Here is a 13321-nt window from a genome sequence, read left to right on the forward strand (position 1 = left end):
AATAGACATTTTCATGAAACCTTAAAAAGTACTGCAACATGACAGAAGCCATCCATTCATTTTCTGACTGCTTTATCCAGTACAGTGTCGCTGGTGAGCCAGTGCCTGTTCTGGAAAGAATAGGCACAAGGCAAGATTCACAATGGAGGGGACACCAGTCCATCGCCGAGCACACGAGGGACAATTTTTACAAATTCTTACCAGTATGTCTTTGGACTGTGGGAGGAAGCCAGAGCACCTGGAGGAAATCCAGGGGGCGAACATACAAACTCCACACAGATAAAACACCAAGAATTAAACCCAGGTCCCCAGCTCTGCGAGGTAGCAGTGCTAACCACTGGCAGAGGCATTACCTGTATTTTGAATGGTAGCAAGTAATTATCCCTTGTTAACTGATTTGAATATTAAAGTGCTGGTTTCTCATTACTTGCAAAAAGTATGATAATGTTTGTGTAGGAGGAAATGTGTGACTTTTGTGTTTGCATGTGTGAAGGTAAGATGATGAAAAAAGTTGTGTGATATTTGGTAATGAAGCGTGCATTTGAAAGAATGTGATCATTTTGGTAGCAGTATTTTTATGGCATTTTATTGACAACTGTAGGAGTAAGTCTGTTTTTGTGATTGGTCTTCTTAGATAGATAGATAAGACTTTATTAATACCGTAGGAAAATTGATGTGTACTGCACACTGTTTTACTATTTCAGTCCTGTGCTCCTCCCATTCTACAAAAACTTACATAAAAGTATTTATTTTGTCTTTCAACTCAGTAATGCTTATTCTCAAATGGCAAATGTCATGCCTGTTTGTTTGTGGCAGTGCAAGCAGGCATATGAATGCCTGTATGATGGCATTTCAACTTTCAAGTTGAAAGTTGAAAGTTGAACTGGATAAATGTGCACATCAGGATTAATTACCTTCTATTCCCCTTAGTGTAATATTGCCATTGTAGGAGGTGTTTTAGAGAGTAGACAAACATCCCCTTAGTTCTTGCGCAGTGAATGTGCTAGTCTATGCCCTACCGATAGCATTTGTACAATGATATAGGATACCTTTATGTAGGGGTACCTGAATTGAAGGTGCCAAGTTACTCTGCAGCATAGATAAAAACTCAAAGTCTGTGTATATCAGACATGACCATTTTTCATCATTCTCCCCAGGATAAACTGTAGCACACTTTGACCATAGGTTTCTAACTTAGAACTAGCTATAAACAGATCCTTGTACCACAGGTCTGGTATTGTGTAAAATCAACAGTCTTGTTGGATCAGAATTTACTGTGATACTAGAAGTAGATGAAGTAGATCTGCAGTGCTCTTAATGTTTCAAATTCAGGAGTAGGATTGTTAACGATAAGTTCCAGGATTATTTGATTTTATGTATAATTGTTTTGTCTTATTCAGAGAGGTTTCTCGTAAAGGTGTCCTTTAGCATAAAAAAACTTTGAAATTCCTGTTAAATGGCATTACTTCTGAGTAGCCAGGAAAAAGTGTTCACTGAGTAGAATTATTTTTCAATGTTGTAGGTAATGGAAGAGGAGGTGAATCTATATTTGGTGGCTACTTTGAAGGTAAGTATACATGTACAACAATGCGGACATATCAACAGAGTACTGAAAGTGTGATACAGCACAGTCCCTTTACATATATTCAATGTAATCTACTATCAGCTTTTCCTTATTTGCATGAGGCTAAGTTGCATGAAGAATAACTGAATGCATGGTTTTCAGATAGTGTTTTTGTTTTAGTTTACTTTCCTTCTTTGTGGGTATTCTACTTTTTGATTTTATGAACTTTAGGTAATTTTGAAATTTTTCTGACTTTCAGCATGGAGGTTAGGCAATTTTTAATGAAAAATCCTATCTTCCTGCCTAAAATTTTCAACATATTCTTTTATTTATAGAGAATGTGGTCTTTTGCAAAATGAAAAGGTAAGAGATATATACAGCTCAGTAACACAATTCAAACATTGTTCCCTTACACCCTTCTCATCGTGACAATGGGTAAAAAGTCTTCCATGATCAATATATGGATGGAAATGTGATCTGATTGAAGACTTAGTTCCTCTCCAGTTGGAATCATTAGTTGTACTGATCTATGAAGCAATGGATATTGTACACTGTAGTGTTTCTGTTTCTTCGGCCAAAACATACGGTGTATATATAGATACATAGTAATTGACCTGTGTATCTTGATGTTATTATTGCAATAATGAGATTTTGATTCATTATGCTGGTCACTGAAAGGTATTAATTGTTTTTTTTCCATTGATAATGAACTTGGTGTAGTTAAAAGCTTTATTTTTGAGGTGAAATATTTTTTTTTACGTATGTAAAGAACATATCTGTAACAAATGAAAGTTATGATCTGTGTTGCTTTGTTATTGCTTGGAAATACTGCATGCATGTACCCACAAATGTAGCCTGCATTTCCTTACAATTCGGATATTTACTTAGCAGTTCTTAGTTTTTATGTTTGAGACTTTGAAACATTAATTATCTGAGAAGTATGTAAAGCCTGTAATACTATTAAAAGTGGCACATTTCTGAGGAAAAGTACAGTGCAGCCTCAATTTTAATGCCAGTAGTATATTGATTTGATCAGGGTTTGTTGATAAAAACTAGTTTTTGGGAGCCAGCATAAACTTTCAAGCCTTTCTCTGAACCACTCTTTGCACATTAACAAGTAAATGAAATGGATGGGTTGAATGGCTGCTTCTTGTTAGTAATGCTTCTTATGGGTTTTAAATTCTTTTGGACAGTAGGGAGGGGCTCACTGGATATTTCTTTTTTTCGCACAGATGAAAACTTTAGTCTCAAACATGACAGAGCATTCCTTTTGTCAATGGCCAACCGAGGCAAAGATACAAATGGTTCGCAGTTCTTCATGTGAGTAACATTCATTATGATATTTTGTAGTGAAAGATGGGAAGCACCATTCATGTGAAAGATGGTCCATATAATTAACATAATCATGTGGTCATCTCACTCTGTGAAGTTTGTCCATTGCAGACTTAAAGAACACCAGCAAACTATTCCTTGTGCCTTGCTGAATATTTTTCCATCTCATATTTTTGCAAGTTGCATTGTTACAGGTTGTTGTGGAGGATATAGATCATTCACTAATGTTTTTGTGTAATGGAATGATTTATACAATCTGTTCAAATTCATCTGTTTTAACTTTATTTTGGCATGCAAATCTTTTCTAAAATGCAGTTAATTTTATATTTAACTTTCATTTCAAAATACAACTTACATTTGAATTACTGAATGACAAATGATTCGTTTACAATTTCAATAGTAATAGTACTCAATGGTAAATTTTAAATGATAGTAACTGATGAAAGTAACTGCCATGGTATTTCCTCTGCTTATTATATCGGAATTACAAACTTACAAACTACTAAAAAAGTGTATATGGGTGCTTGTTTTAGCATCTAAAATGTAGTCTCAGATTAATTTATCATAATATTCAATGCTGAAAACTGCATTAAAGGTAAAGTACCTGAGCTTTCCTTTGCATAATATCAACCATCTTTTTCTAGTTAAGACTGAATGGGGCTTCTCTGTAAATATTTTCTTTTCCTTTTGATTTTAAACTTCTGGGACATCTGAAAACTGTGGTGACTTTTGAATCTTCTGGATATTGTGTGAACTTAGACTTGTATTTTTAATTTGTTTACACTGAAAGTAGATTAAATAAAACGGGACTCTAAAATTTTCTGTTTAATACTTGTAGATGGCATTTAGCATCTCAGGAGTCAATGTTTTGTATGACTAAACAATTTTAATATGATTGTTGTTCGTACTGCAATTTCTAAAGAACTTCATACGTGTCTTCATACATGCATTCATATTTTACAGTTTTTTGTAATATTACTGTAGCTGGCTTGATTACTAAATCCACAAGAGGCTGTCAAAAACAATTTGTATAGACATAAGAAATACTAAACTTTGCATGTTTTAATTCATACCGATTTAAATTTTTTTTAAATTTGAAAATAAAAATGGCCAGATTTAAGTGACAGCTTGAAAATCTGCAAAATGCATGCTGTTGATTAACTACTTTAAATATCTGCAGAATATCTGCATATTCTTGGTGTTCTACAAGATAATCATTTAACATTTACATGCATATTTTGAATGTTACACTTACTATAAAAAGCTTTGTATTTTTACGATTACAAAAAATGTACAATATTTAAATTTGTGATGCTAAAATATCAAATATTGTTGTATTTATTTGTAAAATACATTTCCCTGAAACTTAATTTCACTCATAAGGGCTATTGAGGACCAGATCTGCATTATTCTGTGAGGTGAATGGGTGTTTAGTTAGAAGCCAGTTAAAGTCTGAAATTATGTATTGTTGGATTTAAAGTTTATAGTAATGAAATGGCAGAGGATATTGTATCACTAATGGAATAGGTACCAGCTGTCATACCCTGCAGTACAGGAAATTGTGTTGCATTTTCACTCTTTTCCTTGACTTGTGATAAAATGGCGGCAGTCATAGTTGTCATTTAGGTGCTGGCAGTCCTTGCCTCTGGCCCAAGTTTCTGTACTAAAACATGACCTGTTTTATCACAGGTCTAAAGTGCAGTTTACACAAAGCAAACAAAAGAAACCAGAATGGCAAGACAGCTAAGTTTTGGAACTGTTATATAATCTAGGCTTGTGCGTCTTTTCAGGAATTGGTTAGTTTTATGTGTTTTATTGTTTTCTCCTCTTGTGATGGAATTAAGGCTAAATGAAAATTTTAGAGTCCTAAGCAAATTCTCAGCAATGTCCCAATTGTACTTGAATGACATGAAGGAAGTTTGTTTTTTTGCACTGCATAGAACCTCTTAATGTGTATTGCAGAAAATTCTGAATGTCTTGTTGCAATTTTCTTATTAATATATACATTCTAAAAGAAAAAAAATCTTGGACTCCTTTTTTGTTTACAAATGTATTACAATTTTTCTCTTGCCATTTTTGTGTAAAATTTGCAGAAACACTCTAGCATCCTGCTCTTCAAAGGTAAAGTGTCGTTCTAAGGCTGTGCTTCTCTCTCCTCACTGTGTATTGACTATTAACAGTTTGTATTCCAGTCATCCTCCTTAGTTTTAAAACATTCAGTTATATATCGCAAGTATTTTATGTGTACTGTGGAAACCTGGTTGATGTTCAGATTGTTTTTCCTAATTTGTAAGCCTAAACTGTTGCCTTTTCATATAGCTATCTTAGATATGTACATCCCTGGATTTCATTGCTACTGAAAAACATCCATAAATCCAGTTAGAACCCTTTAAATGTATGTCAAGAAGAATTATTTGTTTAGTCTGGAGAATATTTTCAACCTAAAAGACTTCCAACAACCTTTTTTGGGCTAATAGCAAGTTGTCTCACATTTTAAAAATTACCGTATATATTACTTGATTATTACTTGATTATATATATTACTTCATTAACTTCTGTCTTCTTTAACAGGACTGAAAAATACATTAAAATGTATTTATTTAATTTAGTGTAATAAAAAGAATTACAAAATTTGTTAGACAAAAACATAAAGGAGCTTTGCCTTTAAAGAACATCTCTTTGATAAAGCACGTGCATAAAAGGAAATTTGGCTGTCCTTTGTGGTGTATTGAGGACATTTTAGTTTTTAGTCTTAGCAGGCTTCAATACCCGTTTATAGTATCATGATGAAAGGTATCCTGTGTATGTTATTAAAGATGTGCTTAGACGTTACTTTTCTATGTGATCTATATAAATTCTGTGGCTTTTGTAGTTAACTGTTTTACTTTGTGTAAGTTTTTATCAGGTCTCGAAGTATTTATATAACAAAGCTTATAAGGCTTCATACTTCACCTTTTACTGTTGTCCATATTAGCAAGAATCTAAAACATTTGATTTAAAGTTGTATTACACAGAACTAATATGTACTTGGGAAAGCATTTGAACACAGTTGCTAAATTAGAAAATCGTTAAGTTATTGTGTCGCTGCTATGAATAAAATGTTGCCTTCTTTTCATAAGTAAAGTTGCTTGTTAGGTTACTTGTCACTCTTGCATTAAAAGTAAATATCAGTGATTTTCATAGCTGTAGTGATTTTTTAAAAAAATCTTTGTTTATTATATTTATCTGGCTTTTTTTTTCCTCCCCCATGACTTCAACCACCTACTGTACTTTTCCCTCCCAACCTTGAAATAACCTGCCTGAATGGTTGTGGTTGTACTGGAACAGAACTACAAAAATGGCACCACATCTGGATGGGTACGTTTTATTCATTGTTGTTCCGTATTAAGATGAAAAATACCATAAGGGCATATTATACCTATTTTTTAACAATAAGTTCAAAAGTGAGCCCTTCTATTTAATGTCTGATGTTTTTCCCTAGAATGCAGATTTTACAATTTAAGCATCTCACTGAAAAACATTTTCTTCAAAGTAGCACTGCAAAGCAGATTTTTAATATTTAATATTAATGTATTTTCCTAGGGGTAGCACTCAGGTACTACAATTTTGAGGGAAGTAAAAAACTGGCAGAATGTACCCAGATAATTATAGTATACAGGCATGAACAAATGAGAAATTCGTCACTTATGAAACGTGGAAGCAAACCAACAAATAATTAGATTCTACAAAAGTATCATTGGTGCATAATCAGATTATTTTAGATTAGTGCAATACTGATAGAACACACATTATAGTGCAGCAATGTCGTGCTGAGGATGTGTTTCAGAGAAGAAATGCTGGGGGAATCTTTGCTAAATTACATGGATTCAAGGAGTACATTTTCTTATACATGAGAGGCATATGAGGGCTTCATTGGGGTAATATGAATGTCATTCCTGATGTTTTATCATAGAATTATATTCATATACTAATTTTTGCAAAAAGTTATTTTATAATTATAGTTATAGAAGAAATGCGTTCTGTCTACGTACCAATACATTGTTGGAGCTTGCATACACTAACCACCACAGGGCTTTAACATGGCAAGACTGAGAGTGATGGGAGGATCTGCATCTGTCAGGACAGGCTGGGCTGTGGCTCATTCTTGGAGGTTTTAAAGTTTAAAGTATTACAACTTTTAGCTTTTAAGGGATTACAAATGGCACTGCAGTAAACATGCATGTCATGACACATTGTTATTAACAGAGAGCTTGCTGTTTTCCATTGCATTTTGCCTTTAGCACAAATAGTAGCAGTATACCCGTCTCCTGGTTTCTGCCTAGCCTTTATGGAGTAATTAAAATAATGGCCAGGAGAAAGAGTGCAATGGCAAAGCTTCTCTAATGGAAATATGGATGTAATTGCACAAAATTGGTCACAACAAGTAGCTAAAAGGTATAGATGCTTTTACATTGTTCTGTGGAACATTCGTATTGTACAAGAAAATGGTATATCTGAATATTTCCTTACTTTTGTCCTCAATTATAATGTTCCCTTTAGCTTCCTGTTTTCAAACCACTGGTTTAAGTCCTACAATTATTCAGAATATATTGTTGTAACACTGATAGAATTCTATTTATATAAGTAAATGAAGTTTATAGAACTTATCATTTTAAACAGATAATGATGCAGTATATAGGTATTTCTAATGTGCTTTTTTGCAGCAAGATGAAAAGTGCCACCTTTATCTCAAATCCCTGTGCTCATGTCAAACCTCCTTTTGTCTCTGCAGAGTGCATGTCGTCTTTGGATTGGTTATCTCCGGCTTTGAGGTGATAAGGCAAATCGAAAACCTGAAAACTGATGCTGCTAGCAGGCCTTATGCAGATGTTCGAGTGATTGATTGTGGGGAGTTAATAACAAAGTCTAATGGTAAGGGTTTTTTCTTTCTTTCATTGTTTTTCTAATTCTTTAGGTTTTCTTGTAATCTTACTTCATCTTCCCACATTTGCACAATTTAACATTATAACAAAACATGTTGTCAAGGTAAAAAGCACTTCATATATGCGAATAATTCTTGTTATAATTTTATTGTATTGAATTTTATTTACTTTCGCATTTTCTTACTTGTTAAATCCTTCTTTATAAGCCGTGTCTTAGAAAGCCAACATCCTATTTTTATCAGCAGTTAAATTAGTTATTAATAAGTTGTTTTCCTATAAATAGATTTTAATATAACTAACTTAAATTGTAAGTACTGTATGGCATCAGCCTTGATGCCAGTAAAAAGAGTTTATTACCTACTTCAAATGTGATTTCAATTTACTTGTTCCATTGCTTGTGAAACCTATTTCTTTAAAAATGTAACCAGTTTTCACATACTTCTGTATTGTATTTCATTTCAATTTAACAATTTTGTTGTTGACTGTAAAAAAGGCCAGAAGGATCTGTGGAGAAGGAGATGTTGAAAATTCTACTATCTGCAAACCAAACGAACCAGAAGAATATAAATACAGTTCAGAATTACACTTAAATGGTGATGCTAAAATTGGTGAAGTTGCAAAAAAAGTGATGACTTTAGTGCAGAAAACTGAAATTCTAAATAAAGTTGCAAGTGAGTCAAGTGCATCTGCTGTTAATAGGGACCTTGGCGTGAATTAATCCATCATTTGCCCAGTAAAAAATAAAAGAAAGTGTTGCTTAGAGTGGCCTGAAGAATGTTATAAAGTGTTACTTTGTTCATAATTAAGCCATGGTAAAAATGGAAAAGGCATTAAATGTTTGAGTGGATGCCATACAAATTAGAGACATTTTACAGAGGCTTTACAAATGTCTTGGGAAAGCTGAAGATGGAGAAGAGACTAGTGTTGTCCTCTGTTGTCAGCGAGAGCTAGTTGTAAAATCAAGATGCTTAACATTAGCAGCAAAAGGGACCACTGGAGTTTCTAGAGTTTATCGAGGAAAAGAGCAATAAGCCTGAAAGTGGAGACTGGAGTATTATATTAGTCAAATTTGAAACTTTAGTGTGTGACTATTGGATTTGTGGATATTCATGATGTTCAATAAAGCACTATCTTTTTTGGACAGCAAGGATACGAGTTGTCATGTTTACCAATGTTTTTTGAATTCATCTATGAAAGATGAGAGATGGTAATTATGTATTAAAGTCAGTCTATCCTCTAAAGTCACACTTTTTAAAGTGACTTAAACTATTCCATTGAGTGCAATAAAGTCTTTCACTCATTGCAATGATTAAAAAATCATCAAGCTCACTGAAAGAGAAATGAAAAGGCCATGCTTTACCAAACAAGATCCTTCAGGCACTGGCAGTATAGATGTGAACACATAGGAAATTCTGTTCATATGCCATTTAGCAAAACTTGTAAAACTGCCAATCAAGACATGTAATACCCACTAGCTGTTACAGACCAGCAGGTCTTTATTATACAAGACCATCTGTATGAAAATAGGTTATAGAACTGGTTGTTGTATATAAAACATAGCTTCATTGGAGGTTTATAATTAGTGGCACATAGATTCCAGTATAGTTAGTAACCTAGTCACTTGTCAACTTATCATGTTTGCAAACGATTTAGAAGCTGCAAAGGAAATTCAAACAAATTTAGGTGTTCAGGACTGGGCAAACACCACTCAGATTGTAGACAAGTGCAGATTGTTATGTGGGGCTAGAAAAAACAAACTGAATAAAAAGATCCATTCTAAGACAAAGCAACCTTTGGGGAAAAAAAGAAATGTTTATGTGACTGTATTGTTTACATCATCTAGATGATGTAAGGAAGCAAAACAGAAGCTGAAATTTCTGTCATGAAATATTAAAGTATAGAATTTAACGAAGAGATGTTATTTTAGAGTTGTACAATGTACTCGTAGGCCCTCATTAAAAATTTTATGTGCAGTTGTTTTTGCCACGCTGTGAAAAAGTTATTGCTCTGGAATACCTTCAGTGAAGAGCAAACGGGTATATTTCCATATTCAAAGAAACAATGAGAAATAATTATTTTTTGTTTTAAACGGAGAGCCTGGCACGGGACATGAAACTATTTGAAAGTGCATTTAAAACTCAGAGCCATAGGCACTTTTTACACAAGGTTTTGAGGGAACCTACTTGGTTATGTTGTTGAAACTGATAGTCTATCTTATTCAAGAAGCTGCTGGGTGAACAGAAGTTACTAGCAAACAAATATGGTAGATTGGACAGATAGCTTTCTCTTATTTGTAAATGTTCTTATGATTACTTTTTAAATTTGTGGCCCTTTAACACCTCTGGAATGTCTTCATAGCACTCATCTTTGATATTAATAAGCTGCTGGTTTAATTTTGAAATGCACTGATTTTTCTCATTTCATGAGAACATAATATTGATCATTCGTTCCTTGATTAGCCACTGTTTAGTGATTTGGTACAAAAGTGCTATAAGACTAACCTTCACAAAATGAATGTTGCTATGTTAGGGGAATCTAGGAAGATAAAAGATTTGGTGACAGTTTTGTGTTTAGAGTATGTAGCAATAAATTTGCAGTTTTAATTATCTGTAGAGAATTTTGCATACAACACATCAAACTATTTGGTGTTATCTGGGATGGACCTCCTAGTAAACAGAAAGTTACATTAAAAATGCATAATTGTTCCCCATTTAGGAAAAAGTGTTTGACAAATATTGTAGCTTTCAAATCCCTATACCTGGCACTGCAGAATTCACCTTTGTAACACATAATGGAGATAGTTATGTAAAGTGTTCTGCATTATAATTTTTCACTTAATATGGCAAATGAACTGAGCAATTGTTTTATTAGTCCTCTTGAAAATACGTTTGCAAGAGGTTTCCCTAACAGTGAACTTTGTGTTTTGCGAGATGTGTGTTCAGAAAATCTTTTTTCAAGCATTTATTAAACCCGTTGGTGTGTTTAGCTTATGGAGTGTAATTGTCCACTTCAAAAATTATTGGTCATGGTTAGAAGTGTTGGATCATGAGTGTTATTAAAATGATCACTTCTGGTTCTATGTACTTCAATTAGCCTTTTATGTGACTATTATTTATCCATTATGTTTCATAATACTTTTTAAGCTCTTAAAATATGTTAACAAGAGCAGGAAACATTTATCATGTCAGAAAAAAGAAAAAATGTGAAAGCAGTTGTTTGCCCAATGTAATATAAAACATAATACAATTGTTGAACCTAAACACAGTGTTTCTGTGAGCTGTGGAAAAGCTTGATGGAAGATACAGAAGGGAAGAGCACTGTAATTTCATTGTTTCCTTACCAGATACTTTCCTACCTTTTTGCTGTCAATTCAGATTTGTTTTTTGTTTTTTTGTTCCCATTGTTATATTTTTTTGAGAATTTGCGATGGATAGAATGGCAAGTCTTGCAGATGTTTTATCACATATCGAGAAATGTGTTACTTGTTTTTTTTTCTGCCTTTATGTATTAAACTGTTTATAGCTATATATTTTTGCAAAGGCTACAGAAATATTATTATCATTGTAAGTGCTAAAGAGGGTTAAAATACCAAAAACAACAAAACAGACCAGTGAGTGGAATTCAATGGAGCCTTAGGCAATCAGCCAGCAAAATGAACAACTCAAGATTCCACATATTGCACACTGCTGTCCATTAACCTCCACATGCAAGCAAGGCAGCCTTTAGTGGTTCCCAACCCTGGTCCTGGAGGAACACTTCTTGTTTTTACTTCAGCCAAAATCATAATCACTAGCTATTTAATTTCATTTTTTTCTATTTGGGCATGTTTATAAATGTGCTTACAGCTCTTAAAAGGGATTCATAATTGGTAACCACCCTGTACCCATTCCTGAGTTTTGGGTGTCTTGCCTGAAAAGTGAGAAGATTAGGATTCAGTTTCCAACAACACTCTGGAGTGACAGAAGAAACAAGTTTGAAGTCAAGTCAGGCAGATCCGTTAGGCCAGTGGTACGTGGAGTAGCGCCAAGTGGTACGCCAAATGACCCTGAAACTGTCGTGTGCGCTGAAAAATCGGGACGGGTTTTCATATTTTGTATTTTAATACGTGTCTAATACGCAGCCTATGTACTACGATACAGTGCGCGCTAATACTTCAGTGGACACGAGATACTCTCTAATTCTATACCACTCTATAGGAATGCGTGCTATGGATGCAAGTGACCAATTGTATTGAAGAAAAGCTACTGTATCTCCAGCAAATAGGGAGAAAGGAGAATGTGCATGATTTTGGAACAATTGCAACGTTGTAAACACAGGAATGCATAAAAATACGTGCTACGAACGCAGGTAATCTTGTGAGCACACGAAAGCGTGATAACAGAAAAATATTTAAGAACTGTTCTAATTTGAGAAAAATACACCGAGCGTCTCTGTTTCGCTCCCATGCGCATGAAATAAAAACTTTAAATAAATACAGAAAAAAAAACGGAAACACGGAAAAAATACAAGCTTGCGGATTGCTAAAGCAAGTAAGCTACACTATTTTTGAAGAACCTTATTTACGGTTGGCAAAAGAGCTGACACGTATTATGTGTAGAGAAAAAGCTGCTTAACAGCTCGACCTGTTGCCCCCCCCCGAAAGACACAGTCATTCATAGAATTATTGAAATGAAGGATTATATCAAAAGTACACTGATAGAGCGTGTTAAAATGAGCAGATGTTTTTCACTGCAATTAGATGAGCCTGTAGTAGATTTGGCCAATTTGCTCGTTAACGTTAGATACGAGTTTGAGGGCATGTCCCATGAAGACTTTCTGTTCTGTAAACCGCTACCAACAGGAACTACAGGAGAGCACATATTTCAGCTTCTGAATGAATTTATTGTAGAGAATGGCCTCAGCTGGATAAAATGCGTCTGAGTTTGTACAGACGGTGCTAGAGCAATGATAAGCCGACATAACGGTGTAGTTGCACGAATTAGATAGGTTGCTCCAGAAATTAATGTACGCATTACAACATCCACCGCGAGACCTTTGCCGTCAAGAAAATGCCTGACGATTTAAAATCTGTTAGACTCTGTTGTGAATTGTATCAAGGCTCGAAAAATCTTTGCTCAACTAAACAGGCTCACCCCTCTCACTGAAATGGTGCTTTTTTATTAGTTGTTGTTAATGTTTTTCTTTCTGTAAAACACTTTGAGAAGGCACCTTTAAAGGCGCTATATCAAATAAAGTTTATTATTATAATATTTATTATATGTATGTGTGAGTGTGTGTGCACCCACACTCATGTTGGTCATTGAGAATTTCTGGGGTTCCTATGAGATGATGACTTGTAGGTGGTATTTGGATGCTTTGGTTCGATTAGGGGTGGTACTTGGTCCAAAAAGTTTGAGAACCACTGCGTTAGGCCATCGGTGAGCACTGGAGATTGAGAGCACAGTTGTAATGAAAATCAACAAATGATTAGGACCTTGGGAACCACTGTCCTGCTACGTCTTCC

General features: G+C 34.3%; 1 protein-coding gene across 5 annotated transcripts in view; it reads left to right on the forward strand.

Annotated features, from left to right (window-relative positions):
- The window catches only part of nktr (natural killer cell triggering receptor), a 42117-nt gene that overhangs the window by 14771 nt on the left and 14025 nt on the right, over nt 1-13321 (forward strand). For 3 of the 5 annotated variants that reach the window (XM_015354179.2, XM_069191207.1, XM_069191208.1), the window contains exons 5-8: nt 1523-1567; nt 2797-2884; nt 6224-6253; nt 7668-7807. In XM_015354179.2, the coding sequence (XP_015209665.2) occupies nt 1523-1567; nt 2797-2884; nt 6224-6253; nt 7668-7807 (303 nt within the window). The other 2 variants (XM_069191209.1, XM_069191210.1) reach the window with 2 other exon arrangements.

This window comes from Lepisosteus oculatus, chromosome 6 (genome assembly GCF_040954835.1).
Source record: "Lepisosteus oculatus isolate fLepOcu1 chromosome 6, fLepOcu1.hap2, whole genome shotgun sequence".
Classification (NCBI taxonomy): domain Eukaryota; kingdom Metazoa; phylum Chordata; class Actinopteri; order Semionotiformes; family Lepisosteidae; genus Lepisosteus; species Lepisosteus oculatus.